Source organism: Mustelus asterias, chromosome 11, assembly GCF_964213995.1.
Source record: "Mustelus asterias chromosome 11, sMusAst1.hap1.1, whole genome shotgun sequence".
Taxonomy (NCBI): Eukaryota; Metazoa; Chordata; class Chondrichthyes; order Carcharhiniformes; family Triakidae; genus Mustelus; species Mustelus asterias.
The window spans coordinates 69,881,436-69,909,434 of NC_135811.1; the positions used below are offsets into that span (position 1 = coordinate 69,881,436).

At 43.3% G+C, this 27,999-nt stretch overlaps 1 protein-coding gene across 2 annotated transcripts in view; it reads left to right on the forward strand.

Moving 5' to 3' along the window:
* ddx42 (DEAD (Asp-Glu-Ala-Asp) box helicase 42) overlaps positions 1-27,999 on the forward strand; it is a 78,242-nt gene that overhangs the window by 34,653 nt on the left and 15,590 nt on the right. For both annotated transcript variants that reach the window (XM_078223707.1, XM_078223708.1), the window contains 9 exons: positions 1,731-1,877; positions 2,796-2,900; positions 12,484-12,603; positions 17,354-17,530; positions 21,509-21,637; positions 22,829-22,928; positions 23,373-23,420; positions 26,733-26,830; positions 27,387-27,663. In XM_078223707.1, coding sequence (XP_078079833.1) covers positions 1,731-1,877; positions 2,796-2,900; positions 12,484-12,603; positions 17,354-17,530; positions 21,509-21,637; positions 22,829-22,928; positions 23,373-23,420; positions 26,733-26,830; positions 27,387-27,663 — 1,201 coding nt within the window. The remainder of the gene's footprint in view (positions 1-1,730; positions 1,878-2,795; positions 2,901-12,483; positions 12,604-17,353; positions 17,531-21,508; positions 21,638-22,828; positions 22,929-23,372; positions 23,421-26,732; positions 26,831-27,386; positions 27,664-27,999) is intronic.

Consider the following 27,999-nt stretch of genomic DNA (forward strand, 5'->3'; position numbering starts at 1 on the left):
TTTTTCTCACTGGGACATAGGCAGGTAGTTTCTCCTTTGAAAATTTAAAGGGCAGGGGATTTAAATAACTGGACAACTCAACAGTTCTACTGTTTATATACCTCCGTGAGCACTTATACCTCCACCATGAAGTTGTGGAACATGCACTGCAGCTTGAGACCATTCCTGAAAATCATCAGGTCTGGTTGTCCTGTGCACCAAGTTGAAATGGCCCAACAGTGTTTGGATTTCCCTTCTGTGTGCTCCATGCTCTTTCCCTGACCCATGAAAATATTGTGTGCTGGAAATCTGGGTGCATCTTTGGATCCAGATCCCATCCACTATTTTAAAAGGCCCCTGGAGTCTTCACAAAAATCCAGCCCTACGAGACTGGAGGGGAGGGTAAGACCGAAGTGGCTGAGCAAATTGACGGTGTTGTGGGGGAGAGAGAGGCATGAAGCGAGAAGAGGTGGAAATAGTCAGAGGGAAAGGGGAAGGGAAATCTTGAAGGAGGGAAGGTGTAGACTGGGATTATTAGGGAAAGAAGGGAAAAATATGCCTGAAGTAAGGGAAATATAGAGTAGGGAGAGCAGTATTAACAAAATAACGCTGAAAGATTAAATATGGGGACAAAAACAGAAAGTGCTGAAAATGATGGTTGGTCCAGTCACTGGGTAGATGTAGGTAGTATACAGTTCTTTGTTCAGAACACACATGGAAACCACAAAATGTTACTTTCTATGACTGCAGATTCCCAAAATGTTAGTGTGACACAATTATGTGGCTTATAATGCAAATTAAAATTGTTTCTGGGTTTTACTATAAACCAAGTGAGAAATTTGCCATGTGTTTTTTTTTCTGCTCACTGAATAAACCCTAAATACTTCAAGTTCATTTGATAGTAATGGTTCTGACAACGTTACAAAGTTCCGTCTTTCGAGCAGTTTTTAAAACATTCAGCAGTTTTAAAGCAGCTGATTTGTAGATGTTTTTACATTGCCCGTTTTTGATACCAGCCAGTATCATAAAAGTGAGTTTATCTTTCTGTCACTGGGACAGTATGAATACAGGTAATCAGCACACTGAGAATTGCTCTCCCATGGACTAAACAAGCTCTATTGTGATGCTCCTTACATTCCACGCCACTACCATAGCTCCTATGATCGCTGATCCACAAGGATGGAGGGTGAACGCCATAATAGCCAGAGCAATAACTAGAAAAAATAGTTACTGCAGCTTGGAATAATAAATGTCAGAAAATATATCTTTAAAAGGTGAACAGGAGAAACAAATTAATAGTGTCGATAAAAATGACTTGCAGGATTAAAGTATCATTGAAAAGGAGAGAATAATACAAGGATAAAGCATGTGCACAGAATGTTCAGGTGGTAGTGTGTGTGCGTGCACAGTGCATGTAGAAAGCACGGGCTGATAATTATAATGCATACAATTCATGGAGAAAATCTTGGCCTCAATAAATGACTAACAGTATTTTGTGGCAGTTGAGTGGCACGACAAACTAGTTTCAATGCCTGTCCTTGCAGAGCAAGTGCCCTTCCAAATATTTTTTGCCCTATTCGTAGTTTTTTTTTGTGTGTTCAATATCCTCAGTCGATTTGGTCTATTTAATGAATACTGCTTGAAAGTATCATATTTTTCAGGGGGTTGATCTAGAACGAGGAAGCGTTCAGTACACTGAGCAGTGTTGCGTTCTCTCTCCAGTTTGACTTGTGGATTACGTTTATGTGCAGGAAGCCTACTTTCGGTACATGGCTGAAAATCCTAACGCTGGTGTGATTCAGGAGGAGGAGGATGATATTGAATATGACAGTGATGGTAATCCCATACCTCCACAAAAGAAAGTGATTGATCCATTGCCTCCTATTGACCACTCAGAGGTAAGCAGAAATCTGAAAACGTCCCTAGCTGTACAGTGCCTGTCTGTCGATCCTCTTGAATATGAGCCTTTTGGACAGGGGACGTCGGCTTAAATGGTAGATTCGGCTGAACGGACAGGTTGGATCTCTGGTTTCCCCTGGATTGTTTAACTCATCCTTATGGATTGTTTAAGCTGCGTATAAGGAAATGCATTTGTGGGTTTGGCAGTTAATATTGGGGCCTTTATTGATGGGCTGACCCGGTCTTTCTGACATTAGGGTGAAGAGTAAAATTATGTGTTTTCATAAAAAGGAAGTTTTCTCCACATCAACTCACCTTTCTGAAGCATTGAGAGATCCCAGTTATTATTGTATTATGAGCAGTTTGTGTTATTGTAGCCATGGAAAACAGAATTGAAACCTTGCCTCAAGACCGGAAAATCCCAGCCACGGTCAATGGATCTTTGCATGGTCCGTATCCCATCCGCTGCGATTCCCGTGGTGGGCAGGATGGGAAAATTCCGCCTAAGGTCTTAAACATGTGATCCACAGTAGCATCTTAGATCAATCCAAGTTCTTTCCTGACTGCAAAAGTAAAAAGCTCAGTGCTGTAACTAGCTCTCCAGTCTTTGATTTGTGTACATATTTGTGGAAAGCATATTTGAACTTGGAGGGTTTTGTGCCTAACATTGGAATAAAGATAGTTTTTCTGAGATTGCCCAATCCTTCTCACCTTCCAAAAAGTTCTCATTAATCTGAAGATTTTGTGCTGTTTAATGAGTGTATAACATTGGATATTATTATAAAACTGCATCCCAACAAGGGAACAGACAAGAACACTTTTGACAAATGATAAACATCATATTTTGGTCATTTGTCACTTTTAAACATCTTATTGAAATGAACCAGGTGATGCCAGTAACTTATAAATCCTTTTAGCTTGAGTACCAGCCATTTGAGAAGAATTTCTACATTGAGCATGAAGACTTGGTGAAACTTTCACTCCTACCATTAGCTGACCTCCGGCAGAAATTGAACTTGAGAGTAAGTATGAAATTTCATCTACTAATACTTTGCGTTATTATGATAGGCAGTTAGTAAAATCCTGAATTTTTATTAAAAATTTCAGCTTGGTCTGCACCTAATCTTAGAACTCAAGGTTTGATTTGGTTTATTATTGTCACATGTACCTGGGAACAGTAAAAAGTATTGTTTCTTGCGCACTGTACACAACATATCGTTCATAGAGTACATCGGGGAGAAGGAAAGAATAGGGTGCAGAATGTAGTGTTGCAGTTACAGGTAGGATCTTTCTCTCAAAGAGAATGATCAGCTTAATAGATGATAGGACCAATCAAAAGTCTGATGGCAGCAGGGAATAAGCTGTCCTTGAGTCGTTTGGTATGTGTTTCCAGACTTTTGTATCTTTTTCCTGATGGAAGAAGGTGGAAAGAGTATGTCTGTGGTGCGTGGGATCCTTGATTGTGCTGGCTGCTTTCCCAAGGCAGTGGGAAGTGTAGACGGAGTCAATGGATGGGAGGCTGGTTTGCATGATGATCTGGGCTACGTTCACAACCCTTTGTAGTTGCTTGCGGTCTTGGTCAGAGAGGAGACATACCAAGCTGTGGTACATCCGGAAAGGATGCTTTCTATTGTACGTCTGTAGAAATTGGTGAGAGTCATAGCTGACGTGCCAAATTTCCTTAACCTTCTGCGAAAGTAGAGGCGTTGGTGAACTCTCTTAACAATAGCGTCAGTTTGGAGGGACCAAGACAGGTTGTCGGTGATCTGAACACCTAGAAACTTGAAGTCTCGGCCATCTCCTCCTCTTCCCCGTTGATGTAGAAGTTGAAGCTTGGTTGATCTTGATCAAACTACAGAAGGTTTTCTCTGCCCTGTTTGGTGTCATGTGAATGATCATGTTGCGATAGAACATAAAAAAACCCAGAAGCTGCCCAGCAGATTAAACCGCTGCACAATCGCATTGTGTGATAAAGAATAATGCAGGCTTGAGTATTTGAAAGAAGTATATTATATACAGCTTCAGATCAGATTGTTATATAGCTCTAATGTGGTTGTTCCTAATCTGATGTAATTTCAGCTCCATTTTGCAATGCATTCCACTTTGGGTTGAACAAAAAGTCACTCAAATTTTCAGTAACACATTCCTTAGTCTGTCACAGGAAGCAAAGTCAGTGCTGGAGAATAGAACCATTCGCTGGGATTTTCCAGTCCTACTTGTGAGAGGTCCATCGCAGGCAGAACGGAAAATTTGGTGAGGCAGCCAGATGTCCATTGACTCTGGGCAGAATTTCCGTCTGCCATTTTCTATTATCAAATTAAGCACTCTGTGGTCAGATTCTTCCTTTTGACCTTCCAGAAGGCCAGCTGCATTTTGAAGCCTGCTCGAATTGTAAAGGAAATTAGACTGTTATTTGAAGAGGAAGAATGTGCAGGGTTACGGGGGAAAGGCAAAAAACTGGCACTAAGTGAATTGCTCATTCAGAGAGCTTGTCCAGAGATGATGGGTCGAAAGGCCTCTTCTGCACTGTTGCAATTCTATGATTCTGTGATATAAAAAAATCTTTTATCATCGTTAAAGGAACACTTTGAACAAATTAACTTCAAAAAAACAGATTTAAGTTTGTAACAAGATAAAGTTGATTGAGTTGAACATGTTGGTTCTATTCCACAATACCAGTTGGACCCCAGTTTCCTTTTCTTTTAGAATAGGTCGTGACAGTGAGAATTGGTAAAGCTCTGTTGTGATTGGTACTGCACTAACAACCATGTGTCACATGTTCAGATTTCACTCTGTCTAGTTGTGAAACTGAGTTCAGTAAATCTGGCCCCAGAAACAGACTATCCTGTTAAAAGCTAACTAGCTCACTAATTTCCTTCAGCGACTCTGCCCAATAGTCTTCCCCCCCCCCCCCCGCCCCCTTCCCCCTGCCCCACAAACACTCCCATTGTGTGGTCACTTCTTCGTGCTTTAGGTCAGTTATGGGTGATCAATAAATGCTGCCTGGCAGTGTCACCAACATTCCAAGAACAAATATATATTTTTTAAAACATGGTTCGGGAGACATTGCAGCTGAGCCTAGTTCTTTATATTGGGCAAGGGCAATAGTGAAGGCCTGGGAATTAAAAAGAGCAAATTATGGAAAGAATCCAAGAAGATAAGGGAAGTGGGCACCCTGTGTGTGATCTGACTTTTCTGTTCTCAATTTCATGGGAAACACTAGCTGATCATCGTTATCTTGGTTAAAGGTGCAGTCACAGTGTTGGGGGTTTATTACAGGCCTCCCAACTGCCAGCGGGAGATAGAGGAGCAGATAAAGACGGGTGGCACTTGAATCCCAGGGGGACCAATATCCTGGCAGGAAGGTTGGCTAAGGCTACTGGGGAGACTTTAAACTAGAAAGGTTGGAGGGAGGGAATCGTGATGAGGGGACTGAGAGCGAGGAGGTTAGCCCACAAATGGAGAAGGATTGTACACAGTGTAAGAGGGAGAATAGACGGGTGATGGAGAAGGGGAGAGCTCAGACCAAAGGTTTGAGATGTGTCTATTTTGACACCAGGAGTGTAGTGAATAAAGTGGATGACCTTAGAGTGTGGATTGATGCTTGGAGGTGTGATGTGGTGGCCATTACGGAGACTTGGGGACAGGGACAGGACTGGATACTTCAGGTGCCGGGTTTCAGATGTTTCAGAAAGGACAGAGAGGGAGGCAAAAGAGGGGGGGCAGTGGCACTGCTGATCAGGGATAGTGTCACAGCTGTAGAGAAGGTGGAAGCCGTGGAGGTGTTGTCTACAGAGTCTCTGTGGGTGGAAGTTTGGTGCGGGAAGGGGTCGATAACTTTGCTGGGTGTTTTCTACAGGCCGCCCAATAGTAACAGGGATGTTGAGGAGCAGATAGGGAAACAGATCCTGGAGAGATGTAGTAATACAGTAAGAAGTCTCACAACACCAGGTTAAAGTCCAACAGGTTTATTTGGTAGCAAATACCATAAGCTTTCGGAGTGCTGCTCCTTCGTCAGATGGAGTGGAAATGTGCTCTCAAACAGGGCACAGAGACACAGAAATCAAGTTACAGAATACTAATTAGAATGCGAATCCCTACAGCCAGCCAGGTCTTAAAGGTACAGACAATGTGGGTGGAGGGAGCATTGGACACAGGTTAAAGAGATGTGTATTGTCTCCAGACAGGACAGCTAGTGAGATTCTGCAAGTCCAAGGGGCAAGCTGTGGAGGTTACTGATAATGTGACATAAATCCAACATCCCGGTTTAGGCCGTCCTCATGTGTGCGGAACTTGGCTATCAGTTTCTGCTCAGCGACTCTGCACTGTCGTGTGTCGTGAAGGCCGCCTTGGAGAACGCTTACCTGAAGATCCATGGCTGAATGCCCGTGACTGCTGAAGTGCTCCCCCACAGGAAGAGAACAGTCACGACACACGACAGCGCAGAGTCGCTGAGCAGAAACTGATAGCCAAGTTCCGCACACATGAGGACAGCCTAAACCGGGATGTTGGATTTATGTCACATTATCAGTAACCCCCACAGCTTGCCCCCTGGACTTGCAGAATCTCACTAGCTGTTCTGTCTGGAGACAATACACATCTCTTTAACCTGTGTCCAATGCTCCCTCCACCGACATTGTCTGTACCTTTAAGACCTGGCTGGCTGTAGGGATTCGCATTCTAATTAGTATTCTGTAACTTGATTTCTGTGTCTCTGTGCCCTGTTTGAGAGCACATTTCCACTCCATCTGGCGAAGGAGCAGCGCTCCGAAAGCTTATGGTATTTGCTACCAAATAAACATGTTAGACTTTAACCTGGCGTTGTGAGACTTCTTACTGTGTTCACCCCAGTCCAATGCCGGCATCTCCACATCGAGATGTAGTAATAACAGGGTTGTCGTGATGGGAGACTTTAATTTCCCAAACATCAATTGGAATATCCCTAGGGTAAGGGGTTTGGATGGGGAGGAATTTGTTAGGTGTGTTCAGGAGGGTTTCCTGACACAGCATATGGATAAGCCTACAAGAGGAGAGGCTGTACTCGATCTGGTACTGGCTAATGAGCCTGGACAGGTGTCGGATCTCTCAGTGGGGGAGCATCTTGGGGATAGTGATCATAACTCTATCTCCTTTACACTAGCATTGGAAAGAGATAGGATCAGGCAAGCGAGGAAAGTGTTTATCTGGAGTAAGGGGAAATATGAAGCCATCAGGCAGGAGATTAGAGGCGTAAATTGGAAGGAGGTATTCTCGAGGAAAAGTACCGAAGTAAGGTGGCCGATTTTCAAAGAATGCTTGTCTGGAGTTCTGTATGACAACGTTCCGATGAGACAGGGAGGTTTTGGTAGGTTACGGGAACCGTGGTGCACGAAAGCTGCGCTGAACCTAGTCAAAAAGAAAAGGAAAGCGTACAAAAGGTTCAGAGAGCTAGGCGATAATAGGGATCTAGATGAGTATACGGCTTGTAGGAAGGGACTTAAGAAAAAAATTAGGAGAGCCAGAAGGGGTCACGAGAAGGCCTTGGCAGGTAAAATTAAGGAGAACCCTAAGGCTTTCTATAAATATGTGAAGAGTTAAAGGATGAGATGTGAAGGAATAGGACCTATAAAATGTGAATGTGAGAAAGTCTGTACAGAACCGGAAGAAATAGCAGAGGTGCTTAATGAATATTTTGCCTCTGTATTCACGGTGGAAAAAGACCTGGGTGGTTGTACTACAGGATTGAGGTGGACTGAAAAGTTTGAGTATGTGGACATTAATGGGTAGCACAGCGGTTAGCACTGCTGCTTCACAGCTCCAGGGACCTGGGTTCGATTCCCGGCTTGGGTCACTGTCTGTGTGGAGTTTGCACATTCTCCTCGTGTCTGCATGGGTTTTCTCCGGGTGCTCCGGTTTCCTCCCACAGTCCAAAGATGTGTGGGTTAGGTTGATTGGCCATGCTAAAAATTGCCCTTAGTGTCCTGAGATGTGTAGGTTAGAGGGATTAGTGGGTAAATATGTAGGGATATGGGGGTAGGGTATGGGTGCAGACTCGATGGGCCGAATGGCCTCTTTCTGTACTGTAGGGTTTCTATGATTTAAGAAAGAGAATGTGTTGGAAATTTTGAATAGCATCAAGATAGATAAGTCGCCGGGACTGGATGGGATGTACCCCAGGTTACTGTGTGAGGCGAGGGAAGAGATTGCAGAGCCTCTGGCGATGATCTTTGCGTCGTCGATGGAGACGGGAGAGGTTCTGGAGGATTGCGGATGTGGTTCCAATATTCAAGAAAGGGAATAGGGATAGCCCAAGAAATTACCGACTGGTGAGTCTAACTTCAGTGGTTGGTAAGTTGATGGAGAAGATCCTGAGGGACAGGATTTATGAACATTTAGAAAAGTTTAGTATGCTCAAAAGTACGTCAGCACGGCTTTGTCAAAGGCAAATCGTGCCTTACGAGCCTGGTGGAGCTCTTTGAAAATGTAACTAAACACATTGACGAAGGAAAAGCGGTAGATGTGGTTTACATGGACTTCAGCAAGGCGTTCGATAAGGTCCCCCATGCAAGACTTCTCAAGAAAGTGAGAGGGCATGGGATCCAAGGGGATGTTGCCTTGTGGATCCAGAACTGGCTTGCCTGCAGAAGGCAGAGAGTGGTTGTAGATGGGTCTTTTTTTGAATGGAGGTTGGTCACCAGTGGAGTGCCCCAGGGATCTGTTCTGGGACCCTTGCTGTTTGTCATTTTCATAAATGACCTGGATGAGGAAGTGGAGGGATGGGTTGGTAAGTTTGCCGACGACAGGAAGGTTGGTGGTGTTGTGGATAGTTTGGAGGGATGTCAGAAGCTGCAGCGCGACATAGATAGGATGCAAGACTGGGCGGAGAAGTGGCAGATGGATTTCAACCCGGATAAATGTGTAGTGGTCCATTTTGACAGGTCAAATGGGATGAAGGAGTATAATATCAAGGGTAAGACTCTTAGCATGTAGAGGATCAGAAGGACCTTGGGGTCCGGGTCCATAGGACTCTTAAATCGGCCTCGCAGGTAGAGGAGGTGGTTAAGAAGGCGTATGATGTGCTGGCCTTCATTAATCGAGGGATTGAGTTTAGGAGTCGGGCGATAATGATGCAGCTTTATAAGACCCTCGTCAGACCCCACTTGGAGTACTGTGCTCAATTCTGGTCGCCTCATTACAGGAGGGATGTGGAAATGATTGAAAGGGTGCAGAGAAGATTTACAAGGATGTTGCCTGGATTGGTTGGCATGCCTTATGAGAATAGGTTGAGGGAGCTCGGTCTTTTCTCCTTGGAGAGACGAAGGATGAGAGGTGACCTGATAGAGGTGTACAAGATGTTGAGAGGTATAGATCGGGTGGATTCTCGGAGGCTTTTTCCCAGGGCTAAAATGTCTGCTACGAGAGGACGCAGGTTTAAGGTGCTGGGGAGTAGGTACAGGGGAAATGTTAGGGGGAAGTTTTTCACAAAGAGGGTGGTGGGTGAGTGGAATCGGCTGCCATCAGTGGTGGTGGAGGCAAACTCGATAGGGTCTTTTAAGAGACTCCCGGATGAGTACATGGGACTTAATAGGATTGAGGGTTATAGGTAAGCCTATATATAAGCCTAGGGACATGACCGGCGCAACTTGTGGGCCGAAGGGCCTGTTTGTGCTGTATTTTTCCTATGTTCTATATGCAGACAGATTTTGGAAAGATGCAAAAACAACAGGGTTGTGGTGGGTGATTTTAACTTTCCCTATATTGACTGGGACTCGCTTACTGCCAGGGGCTTGGATGGGGCAGAATTTATAAGGAGCGTCCAGGAGGGTTTCTTGAAACAATATGTAAACAGCCCAACTTGGGAAGGAGCCATATTAAACCTGGTATTGAGGAATGAGCCCGGGCAGGTGATCAAAGATTCTATAGGAGAGCATTTTGGGGACGGTGATCATAATTCCCTAAGTTTTAAGGTGCTTTTGGATAAGGACAAGCGTGGTCCTCGGGCGAAGGTGTTAAATTGGGGGAAGACTAACTATTAACCACTTTAAGCAGGATCCGGAGAGAGTAGATTGGGTGAGGCTGTTTGAGGGTAAATCAACATCCGATGTGTGGGAATCTTTTAAATAGAATTCAGGACTGGCATGTACCTGTGAGGATGAAGAATAAGTATGGCAAGTATCGGGAACCCTGGATAACGATGGATATTATGAGCCTTGTCAAAAAGGAAAAGGAAGCATTTGTAAGGTCTAAAAGGCTTAGGACAGATGAAGCCCTTGAAAAATAGAAAGAAAGGAGGAAGGAGTTAGAAGGGCTAAAAGGGGTCACGAAAAGCCCTTGGCAAACAGGATTAAGGAAAATCCTACGGCATTTTATATGTAAAGAGCAAGAGGGTAGCCAGAGAAAGAGTTGGTCCACTCAAGGATAGTGGAGGGAAATTATGCATGGAACTAGAGGAAATGGGCGAGATACTAAATGAATACTTTGTCTCAGTATTCACCAAAGAGAGGAACTTGATGGATGAGGAACCTAGGGTGGGGTGTGTAGATACTCTGGGTCATGTTGATATTAAAAAAGGAAGAGGTGTTAGGTGTCTTAAAAAGCATTAAAGAAAATAAGTCCCCAGGGCCTGATGGGATCTATCTTGAATACTGAGGGAGGAAATTGCTGGGACCTTGACAGAAATCTTTGTATCCTCATTGGCTACAGGTGAAGTTCCAGAGGACTGGAGGATAGCCAATGTTGTTCCTTTGTTTAAGAAATGCAGCAGGGATAATCCAGGAAATTATAGGCCGGTGAACTTTACATCAGTGGTGGGGAAATTATTAGAAAAGATTCTTAGGGACAAGATTTACTCTCATTTGGAAACAAATGGACTTATCAGTGAGAGACAGAATGGTTTTGTGATGGGGAGGTCGTGCCTCACTAACGTGATCGAGTTTTTTGAGGAAGTGGCGAAGATGATAGATGAGGGAAAGGCAGTGGATGCTGTATACATGGACTTCAGTAAAGCCTTTGACAAGGTACCTTGTGGTAGACTGGTATGAAAGGTGAAGTCGCACAGGATCAGAGGAGAGCTGGCAAGATGGATACAGAATTCGCTTGGGCATTGAAGACAGAGGGTAGCAGTAGAGGGATGCTTTTCTGAATGGAAGGCTGTGAGTAGCGGTGTTTCACAGGGATTGGTTCTGGGACCTTTATGTTCGTAGTATATATAAATGATTTGGAGGAAAATGTAGCTGATCTGATTAGTAAGTTCACAGACGGCACAAAAATTGTGGAGTTGCAGATACTGAAGAGGATTGTCAGAGGATACAGCAAGATATAGACCGGTTGGAGACTGGAGCTGAGAAATGGCAGATGGAGTTTAATCCGGACAAATGTGAGATAATGCATTTTGGAAGGTCCAATGCATGTAGGAATTGTACAGTAAATGGTGGAACCCTTAGGAGTATTGACAGGCAGAGAGATTTGGGCGTACATGTTCACCGATCACTGAAAGTGGCAACGCAGGTGAATAAGATAGTCAAGAAGGCATACAGCATGCTTGCCTTCATCAGTCGGGGCATTGAGTATAAAAATCGGCAGGTCATGCTGCAGCTGTACAGAACCTTAGTTGGGCCTCATTTGGAATATTGTGTACAATTCTGGTCGCCACACTACCAGCAGGATGTAGATGCTTTGGAAAGGGTACAGAAGAGGTTTACCAGGATGTTGCTTGGTATGGAGGGTATTAGCTATGAGGAGAGGTTGGATAAACTCAGTTTGTTCTCACTGGAATGAGAGGTTGAGGGGGTGACCTGATGGAGGTTTGCAAGATTATGAGTGGCATGGACAGAGTGGATAGTCAGATGCTCTTTCCTAGGGTTGAAAAGGGGACATGGGTTTAGGTGCGTGGGGAAAAGTTTAGAGGAGATGTGTGAGGCAAGTTTTTTTACACAGAGGGTGGTGACTGCCTGGAACGCGCTGCCTGGGGAAGTGGTGAGAGCAGGTTTAATCGCGGCAATTAAGGGACATCTAGACGAATACATGAATAGGATGGGAATGGAAGGATACGGGCTCCGTAAGTGCATACGGTTTTAGTTTAGGCAGGCATCATGATCAGCGCAGGCTTGGAGGGCCGAAGGGCCTGTTCCTGTGCTGTACAGTTCTTTGTGCTTTATCAACACTAAGTTTATGTTGATTAAAATGCTTTTGACTGTAACAAATACACTTTATATCAGAATTAGGTTAAAGTATGAAAGGCCACCTTCAGGTTTCTTCATGCTTTGCACACAGCGCAATAGAACTGCACCACAGTGAATTCTTTTTAAATGTAGTTTCCATTGTTAGCAGAGAGCTGATGACTCTGCCTTGATAGCTCATGCCTGGTCTTTGGCATCCTTCACAGGTACATGTTTGCAATAATACCTCTACTCAGTTAGTTGCATAGTTTGTTGTCTTGCTAGAATTGGCGTTTCAGTGTTTTAACTGTACAAATTCCACAGCTTATGGAAATGTAACATGCTGACAAACATGCAATTGAGGAAAATATCATCAAGAGCACAAAAGCAGTCCTTCTAAATTCTGAATTTGTTTGCAATACACGTAATTTGACCAGTATTTAACATAACAGAGTGTCTCCCTCCACAGATCTCTGGTGCGGATCCTCCGAAACCTTGCAGTAGTTTTGCTCACTTCGGCTTTGATGAGCAGTTAATGCACCAGATCCGAAAGTCAGAATATACACAGCCGACGCCAATACAGTGTCAGGTAAGAGCCTGGGCATTTCATATACATTGTCCTCTGCCTACACAGGATTGTTAAAATACCTAAGGTTACAAATACTATGGATGGATCTCATTTCCATTTTTATATTTTTTAGGTGCCTATAAATGACTTGGTTCTTGGAATATAGGGTAAAAATTCAAAATTTGCAGATTAATACTAAACTTGGAGAGACAAACAATGAAGTTGATATGAATCGTCTGCTGCAGTGCGTAGATAGGCTAGTAGAATGGGTAGACAAGTGGAAATTAATATTAAATATGAGTTGATGCATTTTGACGGGATCGGGAGAAGTGATATAGACTAAATAGCCCAGTTTTAAAGAGCGTGCAAAGAAAGGGGAACCTGGGGCTGCATGTGCATTCATCTTTGATGGTGGCAAGACATATTGGCAAAGCATATGGGATCTTCAGCTTCATAAATAAAGGTATCAAATACAAAAGCAGGGGCGTTATGCTGAACATTTATGAAGCTCTGCTTAGGTCACAACTCGGGTATTGTGTCCAGTTCTGGTCATAACATTTTAGGAAGATGTCTGGTTTCTTGAGAGGGTAAGAAGTTTAACAACACCAGGTTAAAGTCCAACAGGTTTATTTGGTAGCAAAAGCCACAAGCTTTCGGAGCCTTAAGCCCCTTCTTCAGGTGAGGGGCTTAAGGCTCCGAAGCAAAAGGATAGTGAGGGATAAAATTGGTCCTCTTGAAGACCAGAGTGGTAGACTGTGTATGGAACCAAAAGAGATGGGGGAGATACTAAATGTTTTTTTTGCATCCGTATTTACTGAGGAAATGGGCATGGAGTCTACGGAAATAGGGCAAACAGGTAGAGAGGTCATGGAACCTTTACAGATTAAAGGGGAGGAGGTGCTCGCTGTCTTGAGGCAAATCAGAGTGGATAAATCCCCAGGACCAGACAGGGTATTCCCACGGACCTTGAGGGAAGCTAGTGTTGAACTTGCAGGGGCCCTGGCAGACATATTTAAAATGTCAGTATTCACGGGGGAGGTGCCGGATGATTGGAGGGTGGCTCATGTTGTTCCGTTGTTTAAAAAAGGTTCCAAAAGAAATCCGGGAAATTATAGGCCAGTAAGTTTGACGTCGGTGGTGGGCAAGTTATTGGAAGGTGTGATATGGGATAGGATCTACAAATATTTGGATAGACAGGGACTTATCAGGGAGAGTCAACATGGCTTTGTGCGTGGTAGGTCATGTTTGACCAATCTATTAGAGTTTTTCGAGGAGGTTACCAGGAAAGTGGATGAAGGGAAGGCGGTGGATGTTGTCTACCTGGATTTCAGCAAGGCCTTTGACAAGGTCCCTCATGGGAGGTTAGTTAGGAAGGTTCAGTCGCTAGGTATACATGGGGAGGTAGTAAATTGGATTAGACACTGGCTCAATGGAAGAAGCCAGAGTGTGGTTGTGAAGGATTGCATCTCTGAGTTGAGGCCTGTGACTAGTGGTGTGTTGCAGAGTTCGGTGTTGGGTCCATTGTTGTTTGTCATCTGTATCAATGATCTGGATGATAATGTGGTAAATTGGATCAGCAAGTTTGCTGATGATACAAAGATTGGAGGTGTAGTGGACAGTGAGGAAGGTTTTCAAAGCTTGCAGAGGGATTTGGACCAACTAGAAAAATGGGCTGAAAAATGGCAAATGGAATTTAACGCAGACAAGTGTGAGATATTGCACATTGGAAGGACAAACCAAAGTAGAACGTACAGGGTAAATGGTAGGACCCTGAAGAGTGCAGTTGAACAGAGGGATCTGGGAATACAGGTACAGAATTCCCTAAAAGTGACGTCACAGGTGGATAGGGTCGTAAAGAGTGCCTTTGGTACATTGGCCTTTATAAATCGGAGTATCAAGTATAAGAGTTGGAGTGTTATGGTAAGGTTATATAAGGCATTGGTGAGGCCGAATTTGGAGTATTGTGCACAGTTTTGGTCACCTAGTCACAGGAAGGATGTAAATAAGGTTGAAAGAGTGCAGAGAAGGTTCACAAGGATGTTGCCGGGACTTGAGAAGCTGAGTTACAGAGAGAGATTGAATAGGTTGGGACTTTATTCCCTGGAGCTTAGAAGATTGAGGGGAGATTTGATAGAGGTGTATAAGATTTTGATAGGTATAGATAGAGTGAATGCAAGCAGGCTTTTTCCGCTGAGGCTCGGGAAGAAAAAAACCAGAGGGCATGGGTTAAGGGTGAAAGGAGAAAAGTTTAAAGGGAATATTAGGGGGGGCTTCTTCACGCAGAGAGTGGTGGGAGTGTGGAATGAGCTGCTGGATAATGTGGTAAATGCGGGGTCACTTTTAACATTTAAGAAAAACTTGGACGGGTTCATGGATGAGAGGGGTGTGGAGGAATATGGTCCAAGTGCAGGTCAGTGGGACTAGGCAAAAAATGGTTCGGCACAGACAAGAAGGGCCAAAAGGCCTGTTTCTGAGCTGTAATTTTCTATGGTTCTATGGAGAAGCAAGTGTTGTTCCCCATGGAGAAAAGGAGATCGAAGGGAGATTTAATGTCGGTATGCATGACAGGTTTGCTCAAGAAAAGCCTTTTCCCACTGGCTTCTAATACAAGGAATAGGGGAACACAGATTTAAGGTCCATGTGTTATCAGGACCCTGACCTTCCGGTTGCTTGCCATTTTAACACACGATCCTGCTCTCATACCCACATGTCTGTCCAGATGTTGGAAAGTTTTCCCCCTCCATTGTGCTCAAAATAGTTGGGAGTAAAATGTCGACCAGAATTTTGTTCTTCTGGACAAGTATTCGAATCTTTGAGTGTATGAGTTCCACCATTCAGAATTTCCATCAAATGTCCCACAGTGCCAAAAACATATGCTATTTTAATATAGGAAGCCCTGTGTAAGCACAAATATGCCACAAAGTTTTTAATACAACCTTTGCTTTTTTTTTCAAACGAACCCTGAGCTCTTGTTCCTTCCCCTAGTTCTCAATTGTTGCAATTCTTGCTACTCACAGTAGAGGGAGCATCGTTCCAGACACTGTTCCAGAACACACTTCTGGATGACCTTTCGTCAGATTCGAAACGTTGGCTCCATTCTCTCCCCACAGATCCTGTCAGACCTGCTGAAATTTTCCAGCATTTTCTGTTTTTGTTTCAGATTCCTGCATCCACGGTATTTTGCTTTTAACCATTCCAGAATATTCCCGAGCAGAGCACGTGGCAGCATTTTTTATGCTGTTTTCTTTTGAAATCTTTGTTTAAATTCCGATTTCTTTGATGGCTGCTGCTGTTATTTGACACTCCTCTGTCATCAGCTTTGGTGTGGCGATATTTTTGTCTTAATCTTTTTTGAAAGGCTGCAGCATTGGTCAATGATTTTTCTTAATTCACCGGATTTCTGCAGTTTTTTTCCCCGAGTATTTGCAGTGTGGATTCAGCCACCTCGTCGCCAGTTTTTTATGGTATTTAAAAAGAGAAGCTGCGGCCCAACAAGGTATGAAACAGGCAAGGGCTTTTATTGGGGAAGGTCTTACAGACCCTTAGATTAGACTGACTATAAGCCCGACTCAACTGCTGGTGAAGTCAACAGTACTTCACGTGATCAAACTCTTAAAGGGACTTTGTTCTAACTAGGGACAAATATGATTACAGCACCTGGCACCCTCTTTTTCCTAATATCATTGTAAAAATGTTTGTGTTGCTTTTGGTATGCCTTGCAAATTTCTTTTCATACACTCTTTTTGTGGTTCCAACTGCAGTTTTATCACCCTTTGCTGATCTTCATGTGTATGCTATTTTTTGCATTTTTTTTAAAGCTGTTTTTGTTAATTTTGTCTAGGACTGTCTCTTGTGGACAGTAGAGCTCTTGCCACAATGGAGTGTCTCACATTACATTCTTTTTTGAACACCCAGTGATTTTCATTTCTTTTACCATTTAACAGAGCTGCCCAGTTTACTGTGCACATTCAGGTTAGAATTGTCTCATTTTTTGACTAGGTGTTGCCTAAAGCAGGAGAGCCTGTGGCTCCACTGCTGGCTTTGCCCGCCATATTTTTTTGAAACTTAATCAAAAAAGCCCTCGAGGCAGGTCCCACAACATCACACTGGCAGAACCTGCCTGACCAGTAACCTCCTGACGGATTGGGGCACCATTTGTAAACATCCCATTCTGGATATAGTTGCCATTGCCAAGAGGGAACGTGATATGTCTGCCGGTATGCTTGAGGCCTTTTGTGACCAATAGGAACCCCATATATAGAATATCTTCTAACCAATGATAACAGTGTGATTTAGTTGAGAAAACGTCCATTGTTTATGTTGCATTTCTTTTATTTTGATTTTTCCGTATGCTTCCTCCTTGTATTGGTTTGCCTGAAAAGAAGCTTTTGTCACCGTGTTTTCCTCATCCTCAATGGTCTGAGCTCAGGACTAATGCTGCCTCTAATTTGGTACTAACTGAAACAAAATGAGCAGTGAGGCCACTGGATATACTGGTGTCAGAAATGGTGCAATAAGGGGCTGCTTTTAAAATTGGGCTGAGGCATATCATTGACATAGAACACAGAACAAAGTTTCCTTCGCTCTATGTTCCACCCGTGCTTGATGCAAACACCAGAAGCCTAAAATAGAAAGTGTTTAATTTACCAGCACAAATACATGTACACAAAATTTACAAAAAAGCCGTGAATTATTTAGATTGGTATAAAGTAAGGTAGTTGTGAAAGGGCTAAATGCACTGTGCTCATCATGTATGTTTGTTTGAATGCAGGGTGTCCCCATTGCGCTGAGTGGGAGAGACATGATTGGAATCGCCAAAACTGGGAGCGGTAAAACTGCAGCCTTCATCTGGCCGATGCTGATTCACATCATGGATCAGAAGGAGCTGGAGCCCGGGGATGGGCCTATTGGTGTGATTGTTTGCCCAACCAGAGAACTCTGCCAACAGGTACAGTGCACGATGCTAATCCATGAAAGCAGCTGACAACCAGGGCAGCACTGATTTAGAAACAGAGTAAATCATAATGTCTTTGGAGTCGGCTCCTCAAAGTTAAATTAAAAATCTTTGATGAAGTGATTGTTCCTTAGGCTTTAAAGCTCTTCCTTTGAATGTTCAGGCTTTTTAAAAAATCCTTCATATCACTGAACCTGCAGCAGGAATGCCTGAATTGAGATAAGGATTGCAATCAGTTAAAGCAAAAGTTAACAATATTGGAAATATAAAACAGTCTGGAGGGAGCAGGCAGGTTAGCCTCTGTTCCGATGAAGGGTCCAGCCTGGAATAATGGCTGGATTTTGCCAAAAAAAGGTGGAGGCGAAGATATCAGCAATTTCTCATGCAGCCTGAGTGCTGGCCTGCTGCCATGTTCCTGCGCCTGGCCCCATTTGTTTTCAGGGAAGAGGTTTCTGGGGGTGCAGCTATACCACAAATGGCTGCTATCTAATTCAGTCAATTCAAATGCCAATTGAGGGCACTCTTCTTGGATTTTCCAGATAATAGTCAGGCCCTCAATGTGGCTGGAGCCTGTAACTAGAAGGCTACATGGAGGCAGGCTGGGGGAGTAGGTCCGCAGGTGCATCCTTCAAAGAACCCATCATGGATCCGCTGGGCTGCAAGGGTCATAACCCTGCTACCATCCTGTGGAGGGTTACCCCTCAGCAGTAATGGCCTGTCAGCTGTGGGCAAAGTTTATTTTTTGTTGAATGTTTGCTTTTTCAGAGGGCACCTCCATATCAAGATTAATAATAAGACATTGTCCTCCAAGGGGACATTTAGGAGGCCTTCTCTGGGAAAATTATGCCTGTGGATGTGCTTCTGACGATGCTGCTTGGCGCCCCAATTTGGTCCCAACATCAGGATCACGAAGCCTGCAGTCAAATCCAGCCCATTAATTTGGTCTGTTTTCTGCACAGATGCTGTTGACCTGCTATGTATTTCTACTATTTATGGTATTATTCCTAGTGAATCTGTCCACACTTTCTCATTTGCTAACAGCCATGCTACCATGAATTTTAAGGGGAGAAGCATTTATGTCTACTTGGAGAATTACCGAGACATTGTAACAGAAAAACCAATCCTTGCTGGTGTTTATCCTCTACATGAGCAGTAGTCCTAATCTTATATGCTGCCCTGGTCCCATGTTCCTTTTCACCACCATAGAACTAATCTGTTTTAACATGTACCAAAAGAGTAAGCTCTGGTCAATGCTGTTTAATTTTTAAACTTTGGAACCAGTGACCAGAGGTAGTGTTGTTCTCGACCAAATTCATTGTACTTTTTCAAATGTTGTGCTTTCCATAATTTTGGAACCATTTTAAAATGGTCATTAATTTAGATTTAACCTGAATAAAAAGCAGAAAGAAATCTACCCCCTCTGATTCTTGCATGACTTAGAAAAAGGGGGATTCTCCGGCCCTGCACACTCATGCGCAGATTGCGTAACATACAGAGGGATCTAGGCATACAGGTCCACAGCTCCCTGAAAGTGGCAACACAAGTGGATAAGGTGGTCAAAAAGGTGTTTGACATGCTTGCCTTCATCAGTCAAGACACAGAGTATAAAAATTGGCAAGTCATGGTGAAGCTGTATAGAACTTTGGTTTGGCCACATTTGGAATATTGTGTACAGTTCTGGTTGCCAACTACCAGAAGGACGTGGAGGCTTTGGACAGGGTACAGAAAAGGTTTACCAGGATGTTGCCTGATGTGGAGGGTATTAGCTATGAGGAGAGATTGGGAAAACATGAATTGTTTTCGGTTGAAGGCTGAGGGGTGATTTGACACAATTTTACACAATTGAGATAGAATGGATAGTCGGAGTCTTTGTCCCAGGATAAAAATGTTAATTACTAGGAGACATCGGTTTAAGGAGAAAGTTTAAAGGAGATGTGAGAGGCAGGTTGTTTTACACACAGGGTGATAAGTGCCTGGAATGCACTGCCAGAGGAGGTGGTAGAAGCAAATACAGTATTAATGTTTAAGAGGCATCTTGACATATACAGGATTAGGCAGGGAGTAGAGGGACACAGATAGTGGCCTCGGTTGGGGGGAGGGTGGGGGGGGGATGCTCCAGTGCCTGGTGCTGGCATGCCAGATGAATAGTGGATGGGAGGGTGCCAGCTCACCCTCATGCCTGTGTGGGTTAGGGGACATTTAGTGATGGGGAGAAGATTGTCTCTCTAGGGTTGTGGGTGTTCACCATGTTTGCTGGGGGTCGCAATGGCCATGGTGGGTGAGGGGGACCTTCAACTTCACTTTGAGATCTCTGAGGAGCCGACCTTGCTGGCCTCTTTAGGTCTCCACTCCAAAAAGGTTCCAAGTGTGGGAGAATGCGGTTAGAATCTCCCCAGGCTCCAAACAAATTTCAAAGTGGAGTTGAGTTGTACCGACCCTCTCAGTGGGAACTCGCTGGTTTTCCTGCTAGGGACAATATTTAGAAATTTTATGAGCGAAGTGCACCCATTATATGGGGACAGATTGTGTAATGAATCTGTTCCTTAGTTAATCAGATTTGATTTGATTTATTATTGTCACATGTATGAGTATAGAGTGAAAAGTGTTGTTTCTTGTGCGCTCTTTCGGTTAGATTTTGTCAGGGTTGGTGATTGTTGCATATAACTCCTTAGCGAATGACAAATACAAATAAATGAAAGATTAGTGTAGCCGAGTTGTTAAAATGACTATATCAATCAACAGGCAAGATAATGGTTATAACAAGCTCTGAGGTGCCATGAATCATCGAATTGTGATGGTGCAGAAGGAGGCCATTTGGCATATCGCATCTGCACTGGCTCTCCAATGAACGTTACGACTTAGTGCCATTCTCCTGCCTTTTCCCCGTACCCCTACATATTGTTTCTATTCAGGTAATGATCTAATGTCCTCATGAATGCCTCGACTTTGCATTTCAGACCCCAACCCCTTGTGGAAAAGTTTTTCTCACATCATGTTTACTTCTTTTGCAAAACATTTAAATCTGTGCCCTCTCGTTCTTAATCCTTTTATGATCGGGAACAGTTTCTCTCTATCCAGCCCCTCATGATTTTGAACATCTATATCATATCTCCTCTCCAAGGAGAACAGTCTCAACCTCTCCGATCTATCCACATGACTGAAGTTTCTCATCCCTGGAATCATTCTCGTAAACCTCTTCTACACTCTCTCCAATGTGATCACACCTTTTCTATCATGTGGCACCCAGGACTGTACACAATATTCCAGCTGTGTTGTGACTAGTGGCTTGTTATAAGTTCAGCATAACCTCCTTGCTCTTGAACTTTATGCTCCTATTGATAAAGCCCAGAATATTATATGCTTTATTAACTGCTTTCTCCATCTGTCCTGCCACCTTCAATGATATATACATCTATATGCCAGTTCTCTCTGCTCTTGCTGTAGTCCCTCTTGTGACATTTGGTGTTGCTAGCTAACTCAAAATTGAGGTGGATTTGGCCAGAAAATGATGAAGATACTCAGCCATCTCTATGGAGAGAGAAACAGAGTTTATGTTTCATCAACAGACCTGAAACGTTTACTCTGTTTCTCTCTCCAGAGATACTGCCAGACTTGCTGAGTATTCCCAGCATTTTTGTAGCCTTAATCTTAGCTTGTATTGGTGGAGATGATCTTTTACACTGCTCCATGTCATAACTAGGAGTAAAGCTAGATTTAATTATCCAGTGGCACATTCCTTGTCGATTTGTACTGAATCTGAATTGGTCCTCACGTTGAAGCCTTCCACTTTGGCTTGTTATATTTTTCTTTTACTTATCAACTGGAGGTTGACTATTCTATTTGATAACGCAAGTATGACAGTTACTGTCACAGCCACTCCACATTATGGTGTCTCATCGCTAAATGCATTTTGCATGATACATTTGCTGCAAGTCTCCCCATATGTTTACACTCGCTTCCTGTAATATACAGATTCATTCTGAGTGTCGGAAGTTTGGAAAGGCCTACAACCTGAGGTCAGTGGCCGTGTATGGTGGAGGCAGCATGTGGGAACAGGCAAAGGCTCTGCAAGAAGGGGCAGAGATCGTCGTTTGCACACCGGTCAGTACAAAAAAATGTAGAATCTTCAGTGACTTGTTAACAGAATGTTTTCCAAAATAGTAGATACAAGGAATTAATGTCAAAATTGATGCCACTATCGAAATCTGTGTTGTACAGTGCAACAGTTTGTAAAGTGAAATATCTATAATAGCTTTTAACAGCGGAATGTTAATACTGAAGATCAGCTGATTAGACCATATTTAAAAATCTCCAAAGGAAGTCTTAAAAACTAGAATTTCAAAATACTTTCAAATTTGCTAAGAAAAAAAAGACTTGCATTTATAAATGCATTTTCACGAGCACAGCATGTCCAAAAGCACTTTATAGTCAAAGAAATACTTTTGAACTATGGTTACTGTAACACAGGAAACACAGGAGTCAATTTGAAGGTGGCAAGCTCCTACAAACAGCAATGTGATAATGACCAGGCAATTCCTTTTTGTCTAATTGAGTAAGAGCATTTTGGCCAGGACACCAGGGGTGATTCCTCTGTTGTTCTTCGAGACCGTGCCATGGGATCTGTTACATCTGCTTGAGGGGGAAGATGGGGCCTTGCTTAAATGTCTCATCCAAAAGATGGCACCTCCAGCAGAGCAGCAAATTTGTCCCAGATGTGAGCGCACATCACGAGATAAGGTCCTCAGTCCAGTGAAGGTGGGGTCTGTTTGAACTCAGCACTGAGTTTAAATGACCCTGCTGTGTTTGTGTTTCCCCAATGTGAGAGCTATTTCCTGCCCTCCTTCCCCTACCAGCAGAAATAGGATCTGTGGGGGGGGGGGGGAAGGACATTTGGGTTCCGAGTGTCATTTTGAATAAACTGTGGAGTCTCCACAACTCTCTGAACATTTAGAAACCCCCCCTGAATCTCTGTGCTGAATTGAGAATTCTTTTGACCATTTTCCTTCTATTTTGTCATTCGGTTAAGTGGTTCTTGCTGGGTTATTCAGAACATATAGAGGACATTTTTTTAATCTCCAATTTGAGTGTCAGTAATATACAATTAATTAAGAAATTGTTTTTGAAATCCCAATCATATTAATATTCCAAGAATAAAAGCTGCCACAAAACATGCACCAGAGGTTCCTCGTGCTTGAATATAAAATTTTCTTTGAACAGTGTGCGTAAGTGCTTGGTGTCCATGTAAACAACTAAACAAATTGTTGGATGTTGCTTGTTGCTCTTTCTCCCCAGGGTCGATTGATAGACCACGTGAAAAAGAAAGCCACCAATCTCCAGAGAGTGACGTACTTGGTGTTTGATGAAGCTGACAGAATGTTTGACATGGGCTTTGGTAAAAGATCAACAGTATAATCATAGTTTTATTTGATTCGGCTGATTTAGCATGGTGGCCTCTGGTATATTTGCATCTTGATGCTTACAATATTCTTTTAATGTCACGCCAGTATTCTTGTTAGATTTAAAAGGATAGATTTTTCACAGAGCCAGTAGAGCAGTGCTCGGGTGACTGGGCTCCTTTTGTGTTGTACAAATTATATTCTTAAATTATCTTCTCAAATTATTCCTCCTGTGTCTCCCATTAATGGCACGCATGCACATTAGCACTTCACCTATACAACCTTGCTCCAGCTGAGTCTTCGTTGCAACAATAAAATTAATATTTTCATTTCTAGGCTCGTTAATGCCTAGATGAGTGTTAACTAACTGAATGAGGGCAAAGTAATGAGTGTATGTCATGCTATAGTATCTTTAATGGCAATTTCTTTATCTTTTACAGAATATCAGGTCCGATCCTTAGCAAATCATGTCCGTCCAGACAGACAGAGTAAGCGATGATGTTTTATTGTATTCCTTATTGCGTGACCTGTGTGAATTCAACTGAAGTTTACAGTTTATAGCAGTCATTATGTTGGAGAAAGGCAGGCAATTATGCGTTCAGTGGCATCAAATAGTTCCAACTCCTTTATGGGAAGGGATAGAATTCAAAACTAATCTGCAGACACAGTATTTTGTGTGAGCAGGTTTTCAACTATGTAACATTCTGCGCTGTGAGGCAGCAGTGCCAACCGCTGTGCCACCGTGCTGCCCCAAATTCATTCCAATTGAAACTAGATTTCTTTCAGGAAAAAAAGCAACATTTTAGGATATGGCTTGAGTAATTAGAAAAATTCCATGTTCTAAGTATAGCTTACCTGGGAGGAACTGGTATCTCCGGACCTATGATTCCCAGGGCACGCCACTACAGGTATTTTCTACATCTCGTCTGGGTCTTTTGTGAACTCATTGATTGAGATTGATCGCTAGGATTGGTCAATGGTCCTATTCTTGTTATATCATTCGACAGGCATGTTGGCAGAAGGTGGACTAGATGAATCTAGTTCATAGAATCATAGAAACCCTACAGTACAGAAAGAGGCCATTCGGCCCATCGAGTCTGCACCGACCACAATCCCACCCAGGCCCTACCCCCATATCCCTACATATTTACCCACTAATCCCTCTAACCTACACATCTCAGGACACACAGGGCAATTTTTAGCATAGCCAATCAACCTAACCCGCACATCTTTGGACTGGGAGGAAACCGGAGCACCCGGAGGAAACCCACGCAGACACGAGGAGAATGTGCAAACTCCACATAGACAGTGACCCAAGCCGGGAATCGAACCCAGGTCTCTGGAGCTGTGAAGCAGCAGTGCTAACCACTGTGCTACCGTGCCGCCCTAGCACCTAGCACTTCCAATGAGCACGTGTATTGCAGTGCCTTGACGCTCTGTTACTTCTCCGTAACCTCTGAATTGTTTAATATTTGATCTTCAAACAAGGCCAGCATTTCTAACCCATCCCTAATTGCCCTGATGTGGTGATTATGGTGAGCCTTTTTGATCTGCTGCAGTCCTTCTAGTGGTGCTTCATCATTGGTTTTAGCAAGGAATTCCAGGATACTAAGCTGACGAAGGGACGGTGATGTATGTCCAAGTTAGGAAGATGATGTGACTTGTGATAGTGATCTTGCACTTCTCGGTAGGTGGTAGTTTCAGGGGAGGGCACTTCTGTCAAAGTAACCTTGGTGAGTTACTGCAGTTCAACCCGAATGATGCATGAGCTGCTGGTGATGGAGGGGACGAGTACGAGTCCAATTATAATTCAGACTCAGCATAATGTAAAATATTGTATTGCACTGGACCACACAGCAAAATGGAGTGACTGTCATGTGGCTATTATCAGTAGGTGGTGAACTATGTTTCCAGCTTCACTTTTGGGCGGGATTTTCCACACACCCAGCCATGTATTTCGCCTTTGGTTGGCGGTGGCATCTTCTTGTTCCGCTGCTGTTATCAGGGTTTCCGTTCTGAATGTTTGCAAACATTCTGTGACAGAGATATCTTTCCCAATCTTACCTGGTGTGAACTCCACTCTACACATCATTGTCACCCTTTTCAATAAATTCAGCAGCTCATGTCCCCAGCTCTCATCGTTTTTAGCATTGACCTGCTGATAATTTTATTGTAAGAAGTCTCACAACACCAGGTTAAAGTCCAACAGGTTTATTTGGTAGCAAATACCATAAGCTTTCGGAGCAATGCTCCTTCGTCAGATGGCTCCATCTGACGAAGGAGCATTGCTCCGAAAGCTTATGGTATTTGCTACCAAATAAACCTGTTGGACTTTAACCTGGTGTTGTGAGACTTCTTACTGTGCTTACCCCAGTCCAACGCCGGCATCTCCACATGATAATTTTATTACCAGCTTCATTTGGTTTCTGGTTGTGGAACACAGAGGTGTTTGTGAATTACAAAAAGTGGAGGGTAAAATTGAGGTTACTTGACCCAAAAGTGACTTCGATACCACATTGAAGTGGTTAACTCTTCACTGCCATCTGAAGTGACCCAGCAAATCTTTGTGCTTTCTTTCATACAATAATTTAAGAAGAAGCCCAATAGCACTTTCATCAGGCATCTGGGGGTGAGCAATGCACGCTGACCTTGTCAGCAGTGTCGACATCCTGAGAATGGTTTTTTTGCAAAAGATGCTACGCAAAGGCTGAGACTTGTGTTGTTGGAGATGCAGTATCAGGCAGCCTCACCACCCAGATAGCTGTAAACAGCAGGGCAGATATGTAGTAGTGCTGGGTGATTTTAAAAAAAAATTTGTTCATGGGATATGAGTGTTGTTGGCTGGGGGCCAGTGTTAATTGCTCATCCCTGATGGCATTTGCTGTGGGTCTGGAGTCACATGTAGGTCTGACCATGAAGGAAGGCAAATTTCCTTCCCTAAAGAGCATTCGTGAACTAGATGGGTTTTTACGACAATGAAAATGGCTTCATGGTCATCATTAGACTTTTAATTCCAGATTTGTATTGCATTCAGATTTCGCCATCTGCCATGATGGGATTTGAACCCAGGTCCCCGAGCACTACCCTGGGTCACTGGATTACTAGTCCAGCGACAATACCACTACCCCACTGCCTCCCCAGACTTGTGATCAAAAGAGTGTGTTTTCAAGTTATATGTACTAAACTAATATATGGTACAATTTTTCTAATGCTATACCAATGAAATTTAAATTATATAGAGTATTTTAAATTCTCTCATGGAATGTGAATTTCTTTGGCAAAGCCTGCATTTATTGCACATCCCTAATTACCTTTGAGAATTATGAATCGGTGAAAGGCTGATTGATAAGCTCGCTAGATCCTGCTTTCGCAAAGATAAATACATGTGAGGGAGGTCATTTGGCTCACGCTGCCATAGAACCCTACATTGCCCCATCATGTTGTTTCAGTACCTCTTGAATGATCCCAGAGTATTTGCCTTCAGTATCCCATCCTGACACCATTTCAGATACCGGCCCGTCTCTGCATATCTGGAACTCTTCACCAGTTTATAGCTGGAGTTTGCAGTCAGTGTCATACCTTAAACAGTCCTTGGAATTACACTCTTCCGTTCAGCTTAGCATCGCATTTACCTCTGATATCACCTCCTTTCAAAGCAGGCAAGCCTGTATACTGACCTCTCCCCATAATCCAACACACTAATATACTTGAGATTAAAACAAATGCGGGAGATATTTCAGTATCTGCGGTAGATTTGATTGGTACCTTGCTGCTGTTTTCTCATATGGATTGTCTTACAGCTCTGCTCTTCAGTGCTACTTTCCGGAAGAAGATCGAGAGGCTGGCTCGAGACATTCTCATTGATCCTATTCGAGTTGTACAGGGAGACATCGGCGAGGTAATGGGGCACCTTACTGTTGAACTGAGCTTGATTTCCTATTAAAAGTAAATGCAGTAATGCCTTGTTGGAGCATGTCCAGTCTGTACCCAAAACATGTTCTCCTTAAAGATCCCTCATTGTTCTGTTACAGCTTTTCCTCTTGGTCTTTGGCTCCATTTTATTCTGACTAGATCTCTCACCTCATGCCATTGAGATCAACCCTGTTCCAATTTAGAAGTTCTACTTTAAATTGTACCTTTCTCCTCTCCATTAATTGTGATGTGAGTAATGATAAGAATGTGGCAGGAAAGGTAGAACATAAGACTGCACCAACAAATAAGGTTGAAGTAGGAAAAAATGGTAAAAATACAAAATACATGGTCATTTGTAACAAAAGGAATGAATTGATAACAAATAAATGAATATGATATGAGAGATATTAGAGTCATTTTATCCTTGAATATTATGTGTGCAGTCATATTTATGTTATTACTAGTACATCCTATTATCACATGACCCCTTTGTGCTTGCAGATCACCAACCTTTTCACCATACTTTGTGCACCTTGTTTTAGGCAAATGAGGATATTACTCAGATTGTGGAGATTCTCGTGGCTGGCCCTGACAAGTGGAACTGGCTCACGAGGAGACTGGTAGAGTTGACATCGAGAGGCAGTGTTCTTATCTTTGTGACCAAGAAGGCTAACAGCGATGAACTTGCTGCCAATCTAAACCAGGAGGGTTACACTGCTGGGCTGTTACACGGTGATATGGATCAGAGCGAAAGAAACAAAGTCATCTCTGACTTTAAGAAGAAGTCAATTCCTGTTCTTGTGGCTACAGATGTAGCAGGTGAGTGCTACTGTACACATACGAGTACTTCTGTGGCCATGTGGCCAATGACGTAAATGGTTATTGGGATAGTGTGGGGAAAAGGGCATTGAAGTGGATTATAGAATCCATACAGTGCAGGATGAGGCCATTCGGCCCATCAAACCTGCACCGACAGCAATCCCACCCAGCCCTATCCCCTTAATACCACGTATTTAACCTGCTAGTCCCTCTGAATTAAGGGGCAGTTTAGCATGGCCAATCCACCTAACCCGCACATCTTTGGAGTGTGGGAGGAAACAGGAGAACCCAGAGGAAACGCATCTCTGATCATGTTGAATGGTGGAGCAGGCTTGA